General features: G+C 33.3%; 1 protein-coding gene across 5 annotated transcripts in view; it reads right to left on the reverse strand.

Annotated features, from left to right (window-relative positions):
- slc4a11 (solute carrier family 4 member 11) overlaps positions 1-17,885 on the reverse strand; it is a 190,080-nt gene that overhangs the window by 32,906 nt on the left and 139,289 nt on the right. For all 5 annotated transcript variants that reach the window (XM_055005728.1, XM_055005727.1, XM_055005731.1 and 2 more), the window contains 2 exons: positions 9,754-9,963; positions 1,827-1,911 (listed from right to left, as the gene is read on the reverse strand). In XM_055005728.1, the coding sequence (XP_054861703.1) occupies positions 1,827-1,911; positions 9,754-9,963 (295 nt within the window). The remainder of the gene's footprint in view (positions 1-1,826; positions 1,912-9,753; positions 9,964-17,885) is intronic.

A 17,885-nucleotide genomic window follows, 5' to 3' on the forward strand; every position in this document is an offset into this window, starting at 1 on the left:
AACATTAGCAGAGTTCATCGTTTATGCGGAACATCCAGTTCACACAGTCAAACTTATTCTGCTGCCCATTTTTTTCTGTAAAACACTGTGAGTCACTGGCTTGGCTCCATCCATCATGGTGCAGCAGAAGAGAAGCCTTTAATTGGCCTCTAATGTAATCACAAAGATTCTGGTCCTGTGACCTTCATCAGATGATCATTATCTGATGACACTCACAAGACAGAAATATCTGGATTCTGTTGCAGCCAAGTCCAATGAGAAGAGGCTGAAAGAAAGCAGCCGAGGCTCCAACACTCCTGCAATCTGCTCTGTCTGAGTCACTTTATGTGTTTCATTAAGCTGCAGCAATTTTCAGATTTCATAACTGGCATAAACAGCAGCTAAAACATTTATTTTTCTCCAGTTGAAAACACCCCAAAGGTCAAGCAGCATGTGTTCATTCATTCTCATGTCTGCTGATGAATGGGATTTGGAAATTACTGTACTCGATAAAAAAATGTATATTAATAATAACAATACTACTACTACTACTACTAATAATAATAATAATAATACGACGAAGATTAAAACTACGAGAAAAAAAGAAAGCATGCAAAAGATAAAGTATTTTTTAGGGGCAACATTAAAAAAAAGGAAAATATTTTTAAAAAACATAAATATTTCAAAATATATTAACTATAAGATACAAAAAATGTTTATTATATATTTATTTTTTAAAATCTGAATAAAAGGTATAAAAATATGAAACACAAACAACAAAAATATGCAAAACATATCAAAGATAAAATATTTGTAGTGGGAACCATTGCATTTAAACCCAACAAAAAAGAAAAATATAAAAATAAAAGATTATTTTTCAAAATTAAAAAAAAACAAACAAACATGCAAATTGTGCAAAAAATAAAATATTTTGGGGGGACATTACAAAAAAAAAGGAAAATATTTTTTAAAAATCTAAATATTTTTAAACATATTAATTTTAAAGTATTAAAATATATTAAAAAAATAATACTTGCTATAAAAAATATAATAACAAACAGGAAAAAAAATTTTTTATATATATATATATATATAAATGTAATATTAATCACAAAATATACAAATACATCTAAAAAAATACATATGTATTTAAAAAATAAAAAATGTAAAAAATTTCAGACATGAAAAGACATATTTTCACACAAAAGGGAAAATAGAAAAATATTTTCTATTTAATATAATATAATATGTATATATATATATATATATATATATATATATATATATATATATATATATATATATATATATATATATATATATATATATATATATATATATATATATGAATAGAAATATCTAGATTTTTCACTTTTTTGAAGCCCAGTAAATGAAAAGAGGCTGAAAATTTACTCTTCTCTCTTTTTTCCAAATCAGTGCCAACTGAGTCAGTTTATTTGGTCCATTAGGTTGCAGCCATTTCACAGATTTCATTTCTGGCATAAACAGCAGCTAAAACCTTCATTATTCTCCTGCTAAAAACCTCCTAAAGGTCAAGCAGCATGTGTTCATTCATCCTCTCATCTGCTGATAAAGTGGATGATTCAATGAGTCGATAAAACCTCCGTCCTGCTGCTGCTGCAGTGAAGACGTACGGATCGACGGCAGCCTAAATTACAATAACAGAAACATGTGGGAGCAGTGAAAATGATTTGGGCTGAGCAGCAACCCTGGACGTGACACAGATGTAAGGGAGGTGAAGGCCGCAGACAAACAAGGAGCTGCCACAGGCTCCCGGTGAACCATCATCAGGGAGATGATTCACTTTCACTTTCAGGTCCACCTACCATCTGTGAAGTCCGACGGGTAGAACGGCAGTCTGCGGCAGAAGTCCTCATAAATCCCCCGGCCAGCTTTGAAGAAATCTTTACACTGTGCAGAAAAAAAAGGGAGGTTAGATTCTCTGCAAGGACACAGTATAGTTGTATTGATGCAACCTGAGAAACCTGCAGGCAGGAAAACACCATGAGGGGGTTTCTGTGTTTTATTTCATGTTTTTATACAAATTTCTGCACTGTAGAGAAAAACTAAAGATAGAGAATACATGTAGAATTATCTAGTAGACAAAAAAATCACGTTTGATATTTAAGATTTCTAAAAAGATGAAGAAAATGATCAGCTTTGCATAAATTTCACCTGGAATTATGACTGAATAATATTCAAAAACACATCATGTTATCAGATATTGCGATATGTTTCACAATTTTCAGTTAAAGTTAAATTATATTGCACCTTATTATTAAACACTTGCGTTATTCAAAGGCAAAAATTGTAAATGTAATGTTTAATATTTCATTTTTCAGGTGTAGTATTTCAATTTTATTTGCAATATTTCTTTATCCTGTGAGATATTACCCTATTGCTCCAGAATCATTGCCACTATTACTTCTTAATGTTCTATTCTAGTCTTATTTTTATTTACATTTTTTTATTAATTCATTTTATGTTATTGCTTTTATGAGGCACTGCAATTATTCTCATGTTATGTATTTCAGTTTTTTCTGAGCAATATCTGGCAAAATAACTTCCTTCGGGATTAATAATAAATGTTATCTTATCTTAGCATTTTAGCTTAGCTTAGCTGATCACTTCTAACTTAGCTGAGCTGAATTTAGCTTCTCATTTTCAGCTTAACTTACCTTTACGAACTTATCAGTTTTATCTTAGCTTAACTTAACTCTTCACTTTTAACTTAGCTTAGCTTAACTCATCTTATCACTGTAAGTTTAGCTTAGCTTAACTTATCATTTTTAACTTAGCTAGCTTAGCTTGACTTATCTTAACTTGTCATTTTTAACATAGCTAGCTTAGCTTAACTTATTTTAACTTGTCATTTTTAGCTTAACTTAATTTATCTTGCCACTTTTAATTTAGCTTAGCTTAACTTATCACTTTTAATTTAGCTCAGCTTAGCTTATCTTATCATTTATAACTTAGCTTAGATTGACTTAATTTATCTTATCATTTTTAGCTTAGCTTAGCGTAACTTTTCTTATCACTTTTATCTTAGCTTAGCTTAACTTATCATTTTTTAACTTAGCTTGGCTTAACTTATCATTTTTAACTTAGCTGAGCTTAGTTTAACTTAGCCCATCTTATTAGTTTTATCTTAGCTTAGCTTAACATTTTTAACTTATCTTAGATTAACTTAACTTATCCTATCACTTTTAGCTTAGCTTAGCATAACTTAATTGAACTTATCATTTTTAGCTTAGCTAAGCTTAATTTAGCTTAACTGAATTTGTCTTATCACTTTTAACTTAGCTTAGCTTAAGTTGTCTTATCACTTCTAGCTTAGCTTAGCTTACCTTAACTTATCTTAAAAAAACTTCACCAAAGGGTGTTTCGAACCCTGTTAACCCCAAAACTCACAGGCAGGCTTGAGAAGCATGTTATTTTAAAAAGCAGAATTAAACAAATCATTTATCAGAAACTGTACAAACAAGAATTACTGAATTTTCGATTTTTTTTAACTAATAATTATCTGTAACATACTATTTTATCCAGAAAATTAAACACATCTAAGCCTAAAATTGTGATATTTCATCACAATCACTTCATTCTACAGGTCTTGTTTAAAAAAATCACCAAAAATGGCCTCTTTGACCTAATTAAATTCCGTAAAAAAAGAAAAAATTCTGTGCTTGTTGGTGCAACAGTAAAATCGTTAGAGATTCAGCTGCAACCAACAGTCACGTGACAAAAATTCACACTTTTTGGTTTAACTTCTAGTCATGATTGTTGTTTCTATAGAGGTGTAGGACTTCATATTGCAGTTAACAATGAGCCAACAGTGAGTAAAAATGTGCAAATGTGAGGGTTAACCAGCACGGCTACTTTAATATCCCATCTGGTTTGCACTTAGTGGGATGATTATTTGTGTTTCAGTGAATAAAAAGACACACCTCGAGGCTCTGTAAAGTCCGTCTGACCATGAAGAACAAAGACGGAGTGACTCAGATGAAAGTAAACTCTCCACTCTGTACATATTTAGCTGTAAACGCTGCTTCTCGTATCGCTTCCCCGTTTGTAGGAGGCATAATTTGGTGTGTTTAGAGCCTGTTTGTTCAGAAACTCCCACTCGTGGAGAAATTTGCAACCAGCCGAACACAAATGAGCTGATAGACACTTGAAACACGACCTTGTTGATGTTTACTTTGCTTCTCAAGTTTCCGTTTTGCTCATTTCATGCGTTTAATATGCGACGACCTCGAAAAAATGATTGCATCCATCCCTGAATGTCCTTTAATTCTGATGCGATTAGCTTAAAAATGACCCGCTGTGTAATCCGGAACAAAGCGAGCACAGCTGGATTTAAATGTACATTTAACGTGAACGAGAGGAGAAGATTTAGTGTATTTATAGAGGAGTCGAGGAGGTTGGAGGTGAAGTGATTTGAAAGCAGACATGAAGTGCTTCTTAAAAAAGATGAGCCTTCAGGTTCCAGCAGATCGGGAGCAAATGTTCGGTCCTGATTGAGCTTATTAAGTCAATTATTCAATTAGCCAGAGTTTCATTTTCCTGTTGAACATGACATTACGTAATTAAACCAAACGGGTGACTGAGGGGGAGTTTGAGCGGGAAAATAAATTCCTGCCTCGTTTATCATCTCAGAAAGTTTGGACAGAAAAAACTTGATGTAATGTGTATTCTCTGTTTTTTAATTACCAATAATATGTCTCAGAAAAAGTATTCATTTACATGGTTGAAAAAAAAAAACAGGTCAAAGCTGTAAATAATGTTTACTTCAAAAAATCTGTATTTTTATGAATGTTATTTTGTTCTTTTACAACATTTAACCGCAAAGTTATTCTTTATTTACTGTATTTAAATCAGCAAAAATATCCTCATATTATTTGAGATGATAATTAGTATATTAAAGTTTAAAAAATGGTAAAGAATTTATAGATAATACCTGGTAAAATGGGAAAAAAGTACATAAAAAAGAGTCCAAGTTGTAAATAACATTTTTACCTGTTTAATGAATTCTTTTCCGATATTGTGCAAAGTAACACCCTTTTTTACTCTATTTAAATAGGCAAAAATATCATCATTTTACAAATATTTACCATTATTTTAAAGAAAATTACATATTTTAAGTCTGAAAAAAAATCTTTTCAGAAATCATTTTAATATTTTAAATTTCTCTCTTTATTATTCATAATTTTACAGATTTTCCTGCTTTTATTGAATGTCAGTCAGAAAAAAATTATTTTATAAATATTTGCCATTATTTTAAAGGAAATTTCGTACATCAAGGCTTGAAAAAAATAAAACTAATTTTTATTTTATTATTTCTCTCACAATTTTACACATTTTCCTGTTTTTATTGCATGTAAGTCAGAAAAAACGTAATTATTTTACAAATATTTGCCATTATTTTAAAGTAAATTATATACATTAAGGCTTGAATAATAATCAAAATTATTTTTATTTGTATTTACTAGTTGATTTTTCATAATTTTACAGATTTTTCTGCTTTTATTGCATGTAAGTCAGAAAAAAAATCTAATTCTTTTATATATATTTGCTGCATTTTAAAGATTTTTTAAAAAAAATTTAATGTATACTACATCTTAAAATACATTTACTTTACATATTTTTCCTGCTTGGTTCAGTTAAAGACAATAACCAATAGTAGAATCGAGAGGGGAATAAAATGCTAAAATAAGGGAATCCACATCTAGAATTGACAATAGACCACAAACAAACCATTTTCCTTTGAAAAAAGAAACTGTGTCTGTGTTTTTCTGCTTTTCTTTCCCTCCATCCCACGTTCAGACTGAAAGAACAACAACCAGGTGGACTTTAATTCCTCCCTGAGACTTTTGTTTATCGAACCTGAGCCAGAAGCTGCTGAGTCTCTTTGTAACAACGAATGATTCCATGATGTAAAAGCATTTAATGGATGAACAGACCGTGTTGAACAAGCTTCATGAAAGCATCCAGTAAGAAGAGAAGCTGTTGTTTGTTTCATCTTGTTTACATCGAGGCAAACTCCTTCGTTCTGCCAAAAAACGTCCAAACTCTCTGAGATGAGAAATGAGGCAGAAATGATTTTCCTCAGAGCTTTTCCTGCTCAGACTCCCCCTCAGTCAGTTAATTATGTAATACCATGTTCAACAGGAAAACGAAACTCTGAGTAATTAGATAATTTACTTAATCAGCTCAATCAGGACTGCAAATAACAGCTAAGAAATTAAAGTCTTAATATACAGCGTATTTTCATATAATGCAAATATCTTTAGAATACAAATATTTTTGTTGATTTAAATACAGTAAAAAAGAAAAAAGTCTAACATGGTAAAACGTTGTAAAAGAACAAACTAACATTTGTTAGAATACAGATTTTTAATGTGGACATTGTTTACTGTTTGGCATGTTTTTTTTTGTTTATTTTACTATTAATGTACAAAACAATACTTTTTTCTGTGATTTTACTGGATTTTATCTGTAATTCAACAAAACAGGGAAATTCTAAAACAACAATTTCAATTTTATTTATTTATTTATTATTATTATTATTATTTTTTTTTTTTAATTACATATCTTTTTGAAAAATAATTTTTAAAAAAACCTTAATATAGATCTTTTTTTTGCTGCTTGAAATAAGTTTAAAATAGGAATTATTTTAATTTTTAAAAAAGTAATGGTTAAAGTTGATTTACCATTTTTCAAGCCCTAGCTGACATTTATTCAAATAATGACAAATACCTGTAAACTAATTTTATTTATGTTGATTTAAATACAGTAATTTGATTTGGATATTGTTTAAAGTTTTTTATTTTTTACTTTTTTTTTATATTATTGTCTGTGATTTATCAAACCAGGCAAAATCTGTAAAATAACTGTTAAAATTAAGTTACCATTTTTCAGTCTTTAACACACTTTTGCTCTGTTTCAAATAGAGGCAAATGTCTGTAATTTTTCAAAAAATATTTGTTCATTTAAAACAGTAACTTGATTTGGAAATTATTTGTAGTTTTGGCGTTTACATTTTTTTTGTTACGGTTAACATTTAAATAAATATTTATTTCCGTGATTTTAATGTTATTATCTGTAATTTAACAAAACACGAAAAATTTGTAAAAATAACAGTTAAAACTAATTTAGTACTTTTCAATCCTTAACATTTTTTTTTCAAATATTTGCAGATATCTGCAAAATTGTTTAATTGTTGCTTATCTAAATACAGTAATTTGATTTAGAAATTATTTGCAGTTTTCACCTCTTTATTATTGTTATTATTATTATTTTTAGGGTTAACATACAGACTTTTTTGTGATTTTACTTGTTATATCTGTAATTTAACAATTTTTCAATCCTTAACATAAATAATTTTTTCTTTCAAGAAATGGCAAATAAATGTAAAAGTATTTGATTTTTGATGATTTAAATACAGTAATTTCATTTGGATTTTTTTTTTTTTTTTTACAGTTAACATGTAAATAAACATACATAATTTTTTGTGATTCTACTTACTTAGCTAATTACTATTTTTTGATTGGGACTATATTTGCTCTTTTGGCCACTTTTTATGGTTAACCTTAAATTAATATTAATACAATTTACATATATATATTTACTAGTTATCTGTAATTTAACAATACAGAGAAAATCTGTAAATTGCAGATAGTTAAAAAACTACAACTAAAAGTGAAAACATATATTTTTATAAGAGTCTAACATCCAGCTCAGAAAGCTCTTAAAGCCCTCTGTTCCCTGCATCTGTCTTTCTCTGAACCTCCCTGTTTCTCTGAGCGGCTCTGAGCTGTTCAAGCCCTGGGATAAACACCTATAAAAAAAGAAATAAATAAAAAAAACAGGGGAAATGTCTGGGAGCCGTGGCCTGTCAGCGGCGACATCAGGACGAGATGCTGAGCAGAAACCTCTGGAGGTTTAGCGGCGGCTGAGGGGAGGTGAGTTCTGACAGCGCTGTGAGGGATGTGAGGTCATTTAGCCGCTCAGGAGGTCGAGGGGTGAAGCTGATTGATTAGAGGCCCGGAAAAGATGGAGGAGGCCAGCCGGAGGAGGAGAGAGGAGACAGGAGGAGAAAACTTTCAACATGGACTGGATGGGCATTAAACTACACAGCCCTGCACTGGAAAAATATAGAGAAAAAAACACAACGAATATTTGTAAAATAATCCCAGTTTTAGAAAAAGTGAACATTTTTTAAATGTATTTATTTTTGACTGTAATTTTATTTGATTTTAATAGTTTTTTATTGACTGTTTTCTATTTTCTATTTATTATATTTTTTAATCTTATTTTGCTTTATTTTTATTTTTTTATTGTCTATATCACTTTGCCTCCTGTTCACATTCTCATTTGCACATTCTGTCATTCTTGTATATTCTGTTAATTTTTTCTATTTTCTATTCATTTTATTTTTAAATCTTATTTCACTTTATTTTATTTTTTTATTGTCTATATCACTTTGCCTCCTGTTCACATTCTCATTTACACAATCTGTCATTCTTGTATATTCTGTTAATTTTTTCTATTTTCTATTTATTTTATTTTTAAATCTTATTTCGCTTTATTTTGTTTTATTTTTTTATTGTCTATATCACTTTGCCTCCTGTTCACATTCTCATTTACACAATCTGTCATTCTTGTATATTCTGTTAATTTTTTCTATATTATATTTGATTTTTTTTTACTTATTTCGCTTTATTTAATTTTTATTTTATTTTATTGACTATATCACTTGGCCTGCTGCTCGCATTCTCATTTACACATTCTGTCACTTGTATTTTATAGATCTTTTTATATTATATCTTCTATATATTTTTAATCCTATTTAGCTGTATTTAATTTAATTAAATTTTTATTTTATTTTCATTGATTTTTATTTTATTTTATTGACTATATCCCTTTGACTGCTGTTCACATTCTCATTTGCACATTTTCTGTCACTCTTGCATATTCTGATGATTTTTTTCCACATTATATATATTTTTCTTGTTTCACTTTATCTTTTTTTTTTATCTTTTTGTCTTATTTTATTGTATTTTATGTAATTTTACCTTCACTTTACACTCTAATATTTTGTGTTGTCTTGTTTATCCCTTTATTGAATATCCATGCTGCTGTAACAGCTGAATTATCCTCTGGGGATTAATAAAGTCATCCAAGTCTGAATAAGTCTATTTTTTTTTTTTTTTTTTTTTAAAAAAAAAAAAAAAAAAACAATTGGCTGTCATTTTTACAGATTTTTGCTATTTTGGTAAATTACAGACAATGTCTAGTAAAATAAAGTTTAACTCTTTTTTTACACTATTTAAATTACCAAGAACAATAATGCACATTAAGGCTGTAATTTTTTGCAATTTTTTGAACATATTTTTAAAAATAACTTTTCCTTGTTTTGATAAATTGCAGATAATATCTAGTCAAATAACAGAAAAAAATGCTTAATTTTTTTTTTTTTTTTTTAAAGGAATTTTTTTTACAGTGTATGAAGAAATGAGATGACAAAAAAATAAGTGAAAACTGATTATGGAGGATGAGGATGAAGCGCAATTAGAACATATCTCAACCTTAATATAATAAAATAAAGAAAAAGCCTACACAAGCACTGACCAATCACAGGCCTCGTCTCAGGGCCTGACAGGAAATGATTCATGAAGTTATCAGAGGAATAGATGCCACTTTGGATTGAGGGTAAATGTGCCTGAAACACTGGGAAGTTGTAAACCTGGTCCCAACCTTGAGGGGTTTGTGGCTGCGAGGGTCGGTCTCCTCCTTCCCCAGAACGGTGGGCTGCTGGTTGGTCGCCGTCAGCTGGTGTCTCTGGAACACCAGAGCCTCCTTGAACTCCTCCTGAGTCTTCGTCTCCAGCAGCTTCTGCCTGAAGGAGATGTCAGAGAAGAGGGTGGCGAACGTGCGGCCCAGCTCCATCGCCGTCTTGGTACTTTTCTGGGGAAAGAAACCAAAGAAGTTGAACATTTAAATGACAAAAGACAGAATTTTAGACCACTTATGGGGAGTAAGTCTGTCACATCTGTAAAATGATCAGAAGTTCTTCAGTGGAAAGCAACTGGACTTCTTTCTTTGGTTCCTGAAGACGTTCCACCTCCAATGCAAGAAGCTTCCCCAGTTCTAACTGATTTATGGGGAGTTTCATGCATTTACTCTCACCACCAGATCACATAGCTAATGGCCCAAGACTCAAATGCCTAAAGGTGATTATGAAACTTCCAGTTTAGGGAGGTCTTAGGGTGTTAATGGTGGTGAAACTTTCAGTGAAGGAACCTCAAGACTGCATTACATGCACCTGGTAGGTGGTGTTGCAAACTCCTGCCTTTGTTTAGGGATTGATGAGAAACCTTTTAGATACAAGGTGACATGTCTTCAAAAACCAAAAAAGAAGACTAGTTGCCTTCTATTAAATCATTTACAATCATTTTATAGATTAAAAAAATTTGCTTGCAGTTAAGAGCAACATAAGCATTCACTGGGAACCCCTATTTTTCAACTCTGAACTCATTCTAGCTCACTTCGCTACAATTTATGGTGTGTTTTTGGAGATTTTTTGTTAAAGATATCTAGAAACAATGTTGTAAGAGCAAGATAAGGGTATATTCAAGGTCATGGAGCCAAAACAAGCTGAAGGTGCTAAAATGCTGGAGCTAAAGGGAAATGCATAAGTCACGACATGTTGGGCTCTACAAGCAATGTCTTTCATTACATGCAGTACTTCAATAGATTTTTGATTACAGCAGCTTTAATTTGGTGTTCTACCATTAATAAATATTTAGAATTTTTTGATTTTTATTGTTTTAGTGCAGTTAGGTGATGTCGAAATATACTGTTATACATACCAAGATGTCGTAGGAGTTTGACAGAATTGATTGTTTAATTAAAAACACTGATTATAGCAGCTTTAATTTGGTCTGGAAACACAATGGAATGCTTGAAAATTTAGATTTATAGTGTTTTAGTGCAGTTAGATGATGTCAAAATATACCATTATACATACTAAGACATAGTAGAAGTTTGACAAAATTGATTGTTTAATTGAAAACATTGATTATAGCAGCTTTAATCTGGTGTGAAACACAATGGAATGGTTGAAAATTTAAATTTTAGTGTTTTAGCATACTTAAGTGATGTTCTAATGTGTTGTTATACATACCATGATGCAATAGAGGTTTGTTAAAAATTGACTGCTATTAAAAAAATCATTATAGCAGTTTTAATTGGGTGTTAAACCATTAAGAAATACTTAGAATTTTTAGATTTATATTGTTTTAGTGTGGTTAGATGATGTCACATTATACTGTAATATATAAAAGGATGCTCTGGAAGTTTGTCAAAATCAACTGATAAATAAAACTGCCTTTATTTGGTGGTTAAACACTGAAAAATGCTGTAAATTTTAAGATTTTTATTGTTATAGCATGGTCAGGTGATGTCACATGTACTGTAACACACATCAGGATGCAAAAGGTGTGTCAAATTTAAATTCAGGTTTCTAAGTCTATTCTCAAAGTTTTTTTTACACCATGATACTGCAATACAAAAGCGGTCACCACTGAAACCGAATCTCTTCTTGTCACCTAATGTTTCTCACTTGCAAAACATCTTTTACACAATGAACCTTGATGTCAGACACTGGGGACATAATTCTGGTCTCCATACCAGGAACTGGGATGTCTAAGCTACTTATTTCTACTTCAAAGGTGGCTCGGATGCGCTTGGAACAGGTCGGGTGTATTGGGGGGCGTCAATAATCCCACATCTGCTACAAATAATGCCGTCACAAGTCACAAAGCGGCGCTGAGTGACGGTAATGTGGCCCTGGCAGGCTCGGAGACAGCGTGGTGCCAGAGAAGCCTTGTTAGCCAGGTGGTGATGATACCAACGGAGTCAGGCTCGATGCGAAAGGCAGCAGCTGCAGTAAACAGAGTAACTAAAGCCTTTAAGCTTTTCCACAGTGGTAACTGAATTTCAACCAGAGCCGAGAGAGATCTCGATTAATCTCAAGGCTCTTTGTCTTTCTGTGCGAAGGAACAGGGTAGCGTACCTTCAGCCGGGTCTGAGAGGGAGTCTTAAGGAGACGAAACCATCAAAAATGTCACCGCTAAGGATCAGATTGTCCCCCGTTGTATGCTCTGAACAGTTTAACTCAAAGACACGGCAGCTAGGATTTGATTTACATCAGATATAATGGATTCCAGTGGAGACACGGAGCTGTAGCACAAAGCATTAGCAGCTCTGTGAAGCTAACTGTCCAACTTGCTCAGAGTGATGATAATTTAGGTTTCATTCATTTACCAATAAATGAAAGCATTTTAACAAATTTGACCTGGTGATGGTGAAGACTCATTTGATTGCCAATGTTATTTCACTCAACAGCAAAAATGTCTTTGATATACAAGTCATTCGAATGCATCAACCATGAATGTCTGTATAACATTTTGTGTCGATTCACCTAAGAAATAGCAGGACATCTGATTGGACAATTGAAAAATTAGGCAAAACTTGAGGGAAATTACCCATGAACTGTCACCAATTGCTTGCTCAAAGGAAATAGTTGGGTTTGTTTGGTGTCTCTTAACGGTATAATATGGGGAGGTTGGGATCTTATTACATAAAAATGACCTAAGAGGATTTATGTTGTGAATTAGGGCTATATAAATAAATTTAATTCAATGCCTGTGCTAAATTTAATTTAAATCCATCCAGTTGTAAAAAGAAATTTCAGTCTGGTTGAACCTATCACCTGGAAAACATTACACTTACCGTTTACAGAGCTAGCTAGAGCTAAACGTACACTTCACAAACCATGTGAGCAGCATAAGCTACTTCTTTGCCGTTTACCTTTATGTTCCTTGCAATCAGTTGTTTTCCAGTAATTTAGAAGTAATATGCATTAATATTACAGCTAACTCCTATGTGAAGAGATTTAGTGGAGTTAAGGCATCCTTAGCAGAGAATTAAGTGTGTAGTTACTTTGTTCTACATTCTGGCTGCATGTTAAAGTTAGTGCATGTGACACCCTCCCATTGAAACTGTTGACCTTCCCCCATTGTAAAACCTAACTAAAATTAAAATTACCATTTGTAGAGCTAGATAGAGCTACACATCCATTTACACTCTCAAACCATGCATGCACTATAAGCTAATTCTTCATTGTTTACCTTCATTTTTCATGCAATAATGACAAAAATTGCCCATATATATTATTTTAAGATGTTAAGAACTGTTAGTAGGTAGCAGAGAGTTAAAGAAGAGGCATATGAAACAGTGTTTGGAACTTGGACTAACACCACAGATTGGATTATGCCTCAGATATTGTCTTATGTTTCCTTTTGATCCAGGTTCACTGCTGTTAATACAGTGTAAAGGTGCAATATGCAATATTTCTAACATAAAAAATAGCATTAACTTTGCAGCAAACGGCCATGTAAAGAGATTTGATAGAGTTAAGGTGTCCTTGGCAGAGAATTAAGTGTGTAGCTTCTTTGCAATCTCGTAATACATTGTATAATGACAATAAAGAATATTCTATTCTATTCTATTGTTCTACATTCCGGCTCCATCTTAAAGTCAATGCATGTGAAACCCTCCCATTGAAACTGTTGACCTTCAATTACAATTACCATTCATATAGCTAGATAGAGCTAAACATCCATTTACATTTCTTAAACCATGAATTCTGTATAAGCTACATGTTGATGTCAATGCATGTGGAACCCTCCCATTGAAACTGTTGACCTTCCCCCGTTGTAAAACCTAAGATTACAATTACCATTTAAAGAGCTAGATAGAGCTAAATGTCCATTACACTTCTCAAACCATGCGTGCAGTATAGCTACTTCTTTTCTGTTTACTTTTATGTTTCATGCAATAATTCCTCTGCCATTAAACTGACCCATATATATTACTGTTAGAGTGTAAAAATTGTAAGTAGGTGGCAGTGAAACAAAGAATAAGGCTAATTTAAGTAGGTCATTAGAAAGCAATGTTTGGAACATGGATTAATACAAGAAACTGGATTATGCTGCAGGGTCACTGCTGTTAATCCAACTTAAAGGTGCGATGTGCAAGATTTCTGACATAAAAATAGATATAGTGGAGTAAAGATGTCCTTAGCAGAGAATGAATTGTGTAGTTTCCTTGTTCTATATGGTAGTAGCCAGTCTGACTGCATGTTGATGTCAATGCATGTGAAACCCTCCCAATGAAACTGTTGAACTTCCCTGCAGACCCAGAATGATTATTCACACTGCATTGTACAAGCAAAAGTACAGTCTAATGTTCAGCCGGTGCCCTAAAAATCCAAAGTATTTTCTTCATGTTATTTGTCTAATTTATATGGATCTATTTTATTTCAGCTCAGTTCGAGAGTCTCTATTGCTGTTTTGAGACTCTTCTCTCCTCGTTTAGCTTTATGCTCTGCAAAGTTTTAGGAATGTTTTCAGCAAAAAGTGTTTTTATTTCCCAGAATGTTCTAGTTAATGTCAGGATAAAGCTCTCTAAAGACATTCATAAAACATTCTTTTTGCAAGTGTTACATCGAGAACGTCCTGCATTGATATGTCAGTGTGGTAATGTTTCATGCAGGACTGTTTTATAATCTGTTAAACCTCGACAACAAATTTAATTAGAAGTTTTCATAACTCAAAAAGATTGCAGTGTTAATCTTTTTAAAGTGTAGAGCTGCCATCCCTCCATAAAGAAAGCAATTACAACAACTTCAAAACCACCTGTTAATCCTATAAAGAGTATTCCATATTGAAAAGATTCCATTTATAAGTGCAGTATTCTAGTTTTTAAGTTTACTAGTTTGAATAACCGGGCCGAGTGGGAAACTGTGGGCGTAAAAAGTCGACATCGACGTCCAATACTGAGGTCAGCTTGAGTTTTAGCGACGGCAACAGAACACGAATGCACTCTCAGGTATGTATCTGACCGACTGAATGAAAAACAGGACATTTTCGAACAAGGGTCACGTCTGTTCAGCAGAATTGCTCTGGATAAAGAAAATAAAGAAGAAGCCACAGAGCTCTCTAAACACTGGATGACTGAAACGCTCCACCCTGACACACGGAAGGCTACATACATTTGCCAACCCAAAGAATTCCCATTATCATTATCAGCAAGCCACTTCAGAGATTTTCTCTTGCAGAAGCAGTCGCCATCAAGGGTAATTGGGACATAATGGTGCTTTATGTTTACTTGGGGCTCAGATTAATGTTTCTGAGAGTCCCTTTAGTGGTTTAGATCGCTGCCTGTAAGACTGACGAAGGAAACAGACAAACGGGGGGGAAATACAAACAAACAAACAGAAAATACAACATGGTTCGCTGAGGCATCGTTGATTTCTATGGTTACTCCACCCGATGTGGTGCTTTAAAGAGGGGATACCGCGCTAAACATGAAGCCACCATGAAGAAATCCCTATTTTTCTGCGAGAGGAGGTTGAGAACGAGAGCGGAGGGGTTTCCGTCTGGAGTGGGGCAGCAATCAGAGTGGGTCTGAACGGGGAGTTGAAAGCTCGGGATGAGGCGGCGGAGGACAGAGAGGTTGAGTGGTTTGATGGGAGGCAGAGAAAGTTCACGTTTCGATGGGAGGGAGGGACATTACAGGATGTGCGGCGCTCTCCATCGGCTCTTCAGAGCTGAAGAAAACAGCAGTCCCCCGACATAGCGGCGACCCGAAAGGTTTGGGCCAACAGGACACTCGCGCCCACACAAGCTACCTGAGAGGCCCTCGGATTGATTTCAGTTCAGCAGACAGTCGGCGGCATCAAAGCTCTCAGTTTTCAGTGAATTAAAATAGAAATGTAAGCAATGAAGTGTTAGTAACTGACCTTCTAGATGCAAAATACTGCATAGGATATGTGTCGTCTTTAAAACCTGCTGCCTTCTGACAGCTCACGTTGAATAGTGGTCAGAGTTAGTCGGGTTTCTGTTCTTTAATATTGACAATCTGAACCACAAAACTCACTGCTAGGTTTAAAAGGCAGGCTGTCTTTAAAAAACGCCCAAATTACACCATTTATCAGAGCCAGAAAACAGAAAAATTGTTGGATTTTTAACTTTCCGATAGTCCTTGAACTAGTTCTTGAATTTCCCTCGGGATTAATAAAGTTTCTATCTATCTATCTATCTATCTATCTATCTATCTATCTATCTATCTGTCTGTCTGTCTGTCTGTCTATCTAAATTTATGAAAAAGAAACCATTTGCTCTAACCAAATTCTGTTTAAAAAAAAAAAAAAAAAAAATCTGCATGACTGTCAGAAACTAGGAAGCCTTGAGTGACTCAGCTGCATCCAACAGTAACATAAGAAAAAAACTTTTTTTTTCAGCTGAACTGCAGGATGTGTACACAAGTTAAATGGCTAGAATTATGGAAATGCATTAAAATGCTATTAAAATATCTATGGTATGTAGAGTTATCATTTCTTTCCAGTGCTGATCACACTTGTGGGCTTTGGAAAATTGTTGGACATACTGATTTTTTTAATTTATTTTTTTGTAAAATAAACAATGAAAGAAATTCAACTTTTGCTTTTTTAAAAAAATCATTTCTAACATTCTAACTGTGTAACACTGCACATAATTCCTTTCCAAGTTCTCTCTCCTTCTTCATGGTTCTTCTGTTTCCACAGAGGTGCAGGACTTCATATTGCAGTGAAAAATGAGCCCACAGTGAGTCAAAATGTGACAAGAGCAGAGTAATTTTAAAGAGTGGAACACACTGTTAAATGGTACCTACTCTGGTTTTTCTACAGAGCTGGAGTCAAGGGAAAACATTCGATTTAGTGTAGGTTATTTGGTTGTATCTTTGCCAAGATTTGGTCTGTTATGGCAAATAATGTCATAGCGGTGTTCATATTTCTTTCTAGAAATTTATATTGCAGTGAAAATGAGCCCACAGTCAGTTAAAAATGTGAGAACACCCAGAAACTTATCGGGGTTCAGAGCGTCAACACAAAATAGCAGAAAATCAGATTAAAGTCATATCTGAAAACCACCTTTTGCAGCCTAAACATAATATAGCTTTTTCATTTATTATGCTTATTATGTTTTTTGCATGTGTATTTTTGGTTTAAATTACAGGAAATGTTATCTGAGCTGTCGTCATCAGGACCTTGTGATTGCAGGGGGTCCTCGACTTAGGTCGGAATACCGTTCCTACGGATCGATGTAAACCAATTTTCGCCGTAAGTCGGAACTCCGATAAAAATGTAAACAAAGCCGTTACATGCATCACGATACCGATCAGTTCTTTAGAAAAGTCATGAATGCCAATGACTTTCATGCATGTATGAGTCATTTTACAGGAAGACAACAGAATATGTTGCACAGTTTTTACAACTTGAGTGTTTCATTATGTCTAATTTCATTTCCACGGAGACAGCTTTCCTTTTCTTGGAAGCACTGCCATCAGAAGAGTCTGACTTAAGCTAGGAAGCCATAATGAAGGTCAAAAAGTTAGCAAATGTAGCACAATTCAAGGTGGCGTGCAACCGGCGAATGTAAACAGAGCTGTCTTAAAGCGCACCATGACAACGTATTTGTCCACTCCACCCGCCTATTAGTTCCACGTAACCAGTTCCAACATAACGACAAAATGCCGTAAGTCGAGGATGTTGTAAACTGAGGACTTCCTGTACTGGTCTTAGACATTTAACAAATCTGCACATTTTGGTGAGAAAAATATGCAAAAGCTGAACATTGTGATGCATATTCATTATATAATTTACTTGAGAATTGGGCTGAATGAAACCAAACTTAATTGTACCTGAAAGGTGCTCAGCTGTAGGTGATTTTGCAGAAGTTGACTAGTTTTAAAAAAAAGTTATTTAAAAACTGTAGCTAAAA

This window comes from Amphiprion ocellaris, chromosome 20 (assembly GCF_022539595.1).
Source record: "Amphiprion ocellaris isolate individual 3 ecotype Okinawa chromosome 20, ASM2253959v1, whole genome shotgun sequence".
NCBI lineage: Eukaryota > Metazoa > Chordata > Actinopteri > Pomacentridae > Amphiprion > Amphiprion ocellaris.